This window comes from Volvox carteri, assembly GCF_000143455.1.
Source record: "Volvox carteri f. nagariensis unplaced genomic scaffold VOLCAscaffold_94, whole genome shotgun sequence".
In the NCBI taxonomy this organism is placed as follows: Eukaryota; Viridiplantae; Chlorophyta; class Chlorophyceae; order Chlamydomonadales; family Volvocaceae; genus Volvox; species Volvox carteri.
The window spans coordinates 124,424-130,509 of NW_003307637.1; the positions used below are offsets into that span (position 1 = coordinate 124,424).

Here is a 6,086-nt window from a genome sequence, read left to right on the forward strand (position 1 = left end):
CGGTGTCCATCACTGCAGCGGCCAGCTGGCGTGCAGGCTCCCCCGCCCGCCCGTTACGCATCGCGCCAGGTTAGCTCCAAAAGCCAAATCAAGCTCTCTACCCGGTCCATTACTACAACCCGGCGCTCACGCTTTCGACAGCGCCGTTGCTGTGCCTCCCCATGTCATCGTCAAGCTCGCCACAAGAGTACAGAACACGCAGACTACCCTAAACCACCGTGAACCCTGACTGCTGCACGAAACCCCGCCTCCCGGGGCTGCACCAAACGACCACTTAACGACCGCGACGCCGAGTGCTTGACTGCTTCCCCGGCACACGGATGAGCCCAGGATGCCGTGTCACATGCCCCCGAAACCGCATTGAACCAGTGGGCTGCATGATCTCAGTTGTTTGGTTGGGATGCTAACTCCCATAGTCCGTAGGTGTACCGTAAATGCATACATCGAGGAGCTCGACCCACAAGTAAGGATGCTGCCGCTGTGGGTGTGGTGCAGCCCCTTGACAGACGCCGTCACGCGTGCGACCCACAAGGCTGAGAGCCGCCAAATGGAACGGACGTGGCAAACCTCACACGGCATCCCCAGCCCCCGCAAAGGTCTCACCACCGTCTCAAATGAGGTCGCTGGGTGCTCGTATCCCCATTCCCCCAGAGGCGTCCGCACCTTGAAACCCCCCTGCCCCGGTCCCGCCAAGCAGTACCTGCTGTCCGGCCAAGAGCATCTGCTGCTGCTGTTGCTGCTGTTGCAGTATGAGCAGCTGCAGCTGCTGCTGGTACTGCAACTGCTGCTGCGCCGCCAGCTGGATGTGCAGAGCCTGCTGCTCGGGGGTAAGGTGCAGAGGCTGTTGGTGCTGTTGCTGTTGTGCGTGCAGGAGAAGTTGCCGCTGCTGCACCAGCAGCTGCTGCTGGGCCTCCATCTGCTGCTGCTGCAGCTGCGCCTGCAACAGAATTTGTTGCTGCTGCTGGAGTTGCTGGAAGTGTTGCGGCTGCTGTTGCGGTTGCTGCTGGACCTGTTGCGGCTGCTGCGCCGCCAACGGCGGCTGCGCAACCGGTTTCGGTTGCTTCTGCGACGGCGGCGGGGGCAGTGGCGACGGAACCGTCGCTGCTTGCTGCTCCAACTTGTGCTGCTGCTGCTGCTGCGGAGTAAAGAACTGCAATGGCAGCGTGACAGCGCCTTTCCCCTGGAACCGCGGGTCGGAGCGTAGCTGTCCAGCCTGAATCTTGGTGGGGACGATGTCTACACGAAGATCACAGGGGTCCCCGATAGCAGCCAGGGTTAAAGTTTAGCTCCCGGCAGAAGCATGAATGACTTTTTCGGATAGCACTGCTGCGCAGCAGCTTCGAACCTGCCCCCTTCCCAACTCATCCCAGACGCATGGGCACCCACTGTACCCACTGTGGGCGATATTACCCAAGTCATATTTCAAATCTAAATGAAGCTAAGGGAAAATTTTCATGGTAACGCCAGTCCATAGCGGCATGGGGGCATCAAACGTGCAATTATATGTTCCTAAAGCATCAGGTAGCTGACAGGCTGCCAGACGCGACACCACACCTGTGAGAAATTGCGCCGACTGCCACCCTTGGACAGCTTGCGCTGTGGCGCATGCGGAATGCGCGGGAGGTTGACGGGCATAGAGGCAGGCGACGTCAGACAGGAACCGCTATCTCACGTGGGGTGTGTCACAGTACTCATGCGCCAGCAATCCAAGTGTGTGTACTACCTTGTCCCAGGCATTGAGGTAAAAGTGGCGTGTAAACGACCCTTTCCTGCTCAGCTGATATACAAATGAGCATCATAGGGGCTTTCCTGGTTGTGCCATTTGTGAAGTTTCGCCCGCTCCTCTTCGCCCACCCACGGCAAAGGACAGGAGCCCGTCGGTTAAGACGCAAGTCTTGGGACCCACCGACATGATGATACTCAAGTTCCGTTTTCCCCTCCATGACTGCGTTGCTTCGCGCTATGAGCGCGTCTAGGAAGAGTTCCTGAAAAGGCGGGACCGTCACGGAGAGTGATGCGGCAAAGTTCAAGCAAAGATACGTAAAGCTTATTGTGTAACACGTTACTTACCGCTGCCCTGCAGACAAGAAACGTGCTTTCCGGGTTCACCGTCATGCAGCGCGCCTCTACTTGCATGATCCGCTTGACTCTCCCCAAATCCTGCAAAATGCATTGATTTAAACTGCCATGAAAATGATCTTTTGTCACGAACCCGTTTTGTGCAAACCCTCACTAGTCCCTCGGCGCCGCCTGGTAGCCCAATATCGTCCGCCATTTTTGAGTGAAAAATCGTCAAGCACAACGGTTTTCAGACGATAGTACTTCCATCACAGTAACGGGCACTGATTGAGTTTTGAATGTACTGCATAAGTCAAAGAAAGCACACATGGGACCACCCTTAATCGGTACATGATATGACAAGAGAGATGCCAGTTGTCCTGATAGTTTATGTTTATTGCCGTGGTTATGGCCACCTGTTACGGAGACCCTACGGGTCCTTGGCGATTGACGTTACGCCGGTTCCGTGGTTGCAGCAAATGCAAGTGCACATAATCTCATCTTTTATTCATTATGGAGTCCCCCAAGACCTTTGAGAGAATTACTAAGGCTTAGTGGGATCTCGGGAGTTACGCCGTTCTTCCGCTTGTGCACGCTTGGAATCTTATATCGCGAGGCTACCGCAGGTTCGGACATTCTTCTTCCCCTGGCCGAGCAAGTGATCGTCATCGACCATGATCAGATGGCCGCCTCGCAATCAACGAATTGGGCCTCGCGAGCAGCTTTCCTTGACCCGCAGTCCCCTCTCAGAGCACGCTCCAAATGTTAGGCGCCCACAAGAAGTCGTGGCTGCCTCCACATGGGTCTCCACATGCTGCGAAACGCAGCGCAGCAACAGCAGCCCTTTGCAGTCTGCGCCTTGTAGCTACGAAGTCAAAACAAGAGCTTTGAAAATGACGCTCGCTATGATGTGGGCATGCCTCGAACCTACCCGTTACCCATACGTATCGTACCGCCGAAAGAAACTAACGAAAGCATCAAGGTTCTACAGCAGGGTATTTGAAAGTTTTGGATGTGTCCGAATCTCCGAAACCATCTTAGTAACCTGTGTGGGGCCCTTTCCCCAAAGTCTGTCTGTTTAGTCCATGTTTTCCTCAGTCCCCCCTCCTAGTGTAAAAGCTGTCGTATAGTACGACATACATACCGAATAAATTATACTGCAATGCGCTTCAAGGACCCCGAATAAGTGATCGAGGTGTGGGGCGTGCATCCATCCACAATGTTAACGAATTTGGCGCATGAACTACTAGTTCATAGGGACCCATCCCTGTCTATCACACGGGGGTGTCACCTATAGGTTATCAAATAAATTACTGCTGTACGAACCCTATCGCGCAACCAATGATTGACTTCCCTGGCACGTGAGATTTGCGGCTTAAGACCAAGCTAAGACTATCAGTGACTGCAGTTGGTTTGTCTCACGAGGGTGAAAATCCATGGAAGATTATTTGAAGGCAACATAAACATGTGTTGTGTTGTAATACCCTTTCTCTATCCGTAAGTCCACAGCGTTCATTTTTTGTTTGGGGCCCCCGTTTCGGGTGAGTTGGGTGCTGTTTGTGAAAAGGTGAGCCTTTCCCATGCGACCGAAATACACAACCATAGGAACGAAGCTTTACGTAACATGTTTTATACTCACGCGTTCCAACAGGTAATAATCCGGTTGGACCTTTCCGCAAACCCCTTCCTGACCCCATCTACGTAGCTGATTAAAGAACATGTAATTGTTGTCGAGGATATCTCGGCGCCGTACGCAGGTACGGCGGCGTAGTGCATGAAGAGGTATGCACGCGTTTTGTACGATACGCATCCGGCCTCCGGACCCGCTCTCCTTTCATTTCGCCCTTTGGTCTGGGCACTTAAAAAGGCAGGTGATAACTGACTTCCGCGTGTTTCCTAAGTAGGCCTTCTGCATAGTTAACTACTTAGTAGCCGTATGCGGCCGGCCTGGAGGTGCCTGCAGAAAGGTGCCGCATCCCTTCGCCACGCGCAATACAGACGGCATTTATGGGCTGCTTTTGTATTACATTTTGGCATTGCCCTCGCTTGCAGAAGAAGAGGAGGAATTCTTTTGCTGGGTGCATAGTGCTGCTCATCATGCACAGCACAGCCGACGAGCCAACAATAATGACAGGCAGAACAACAGTACTTGGGAAGCCTCAAATGCCGTACCTACCTAATGTACGACACATGTCAACGCTGCGAGTCATCACTCACTATCACTTGGGTGCCATCCAAGCACAGCCAGCAGCTCGCGTGATGGTGTGGCACACATGCGAGTTCATACTATTCATACATCTGTGATGTGGGCGTCTTGTCTCACCTTCTCCCTACTCAGTGAGTAGATTTATCCGCTGTAATGCGGCAATTCCGTATTCGCTTGGCACCTAAGACCTTTTCCTGCTGTTGTCGTCCCCCTGCTCCGTTACATCACTCATATGGCCCCACGAGCTCGCCACGTGCACAAAACGTGTTTGTAGTTGAGCATGAATGGATAGTGCCCGCCCAGTTTATTTTTTTTGTTAAGAAGAGTATGGAGTGCTTTTGCTCGCGACACATATCTTGGTAGGGTTCTCACAGCTTGCTATGTCTGAAGGTGGTCTTAACGTGTCGCAAGTGTAAGGGGTGTAAAGCGTTAACGTCAAGTCCAGCTTGATGAGGTGTTGTGAACAGGTTAGGTCGCAAGTTCGCGAACTTAGATCCTAACAGGCATCCGCTTTCCTGCCTGCTCCAATACGTAATTATTAATGGCTCTATGAACCTTCAAAGGGTTATTTATCGGTTATGGCATCTGCATATTTTGAAGCTATTTTAAATTTATTTCGTCTGTGAGATGGCGGCTAAACGTCTCGAAACGGTTGCGGCCTGCCATCCCCACCGTAGTATTGGCCAAAGCCCAGAACTGGCGTTTTATCGGGCATTACAATTCAAAGATTATCTTATAGCTGGCATACATACGGCAAATGGAAGCATAAGGCACGTTCTTGGTCGGGCGTTTTTCAGGCTGACCGAACCCAGAAGCGTTCGGAGCGCTTCCGGCAGCGCGTCCCCGTTTAAGGCGCCCTCCGACGTCAATTACGAAAGGATTTGTTCATTTAACTACTATATTTTATTCCATTTAATTTAAATAAAGTACGCTCGTGCTTTGATGTTAGCAGTAATGCCTGGGCCCACCTTCGACAAAGCACAAAGGATACGCAATGCGAAAGTCGGGGGAAAGTTTGCATCAGGTGATGTAATCGCTACTAAGGCTTACATACTACTAAAATTCTCATTTTCAAAACGGCTTGGTGCAGAAGCACTTTGGCGGACTCCGCGCTTTGGCAAATTCCACCGAAACTTGCAACGTCTGGACGTCGGCAACAAACCTGCTGGACGGGTGCGATGTGGAACTCACAGACACCCTTAACCCGTAACATCCTAATCACATAAGATACTGGCTGCAGTCCAGGACGATACGCTCCTCATATAAGTCCGTGTCGTCAGAAATCAGGGACGGTTTGCCGTTGTAGGTTACAAACGTACGGCTTGCAACGAATTTAAATTGGCGGCAAACGGATACATAAAAAGCTACTAGGGGATAGAAATGCGAATTACGACCTGCAAGCGTTGTAGGGCATCACGGAGGGCAATACGAGCAGTTACTTAACGTTACTCCTGCGAGCCCTACCTTGACATAGATGTACCTATCTTGACCGAATTTACTCTTTTGGCACACAGACTTCTCAATTTTCTAAATTCAGGTAAGCTATAGGGCGCTTAGGTCGTGACCATCAATAACCTGAAGAGCTTAGTGAAGCACTTGGTAGTTAGCGTGTTTGGCCTTTTAAGTCATCGTGCACTCTGGTGCACGTTTGGTCCGGTAAAGTCCACCTTTGCGCGGCGCTCAATAGTAAATTCGGGTGCGGAATGCAGCAATCTACGTGTTAGGATTTGCTTGAGACGGCGGCTGTAACAATTGGCAAGACCACCTGCGCGGCCCGCCACATTTCTTGTTTTCCTCTCAGCAGCAAGCCCAAGAAAAAAAC

At 51.9% G+C, this 6,086-nt stretch overlaps 1 protein-coding gene across 1 annotated transcript; it reads right to left on the reverse strand.

The window, feature by feature from the left end:
* Window positions 1–403: 403 nt before the first annotated feature.
* On the reverse strand, window positions 404–2,292 carry VOLCADRAFT_108140 (uncharacterized protein; the record flags this gene model as incomplete). Its single annotated transcript, XM_002958431.1, has 6 exons — window positions 2,234–2,292; window positions 2,071–2,160; window positions 1,907–1,985; window positions 1,555–1,596; window positions 893–1,236; window positions 404–478 (listed from the first exon to the last, which is right to left on the reverse strand). Exons 1-6 carry the CDS (start codon window positions 2,273–2,275, stop codon window positions 404–406), a joined length of 672 nt encoding a protein of 223 aa, XP_002958477.1. The 5' UTR covers window positions 2,276–2,292.
* Window positions 2,293–6,086: the final 3,794 nt, after the last annotated feature.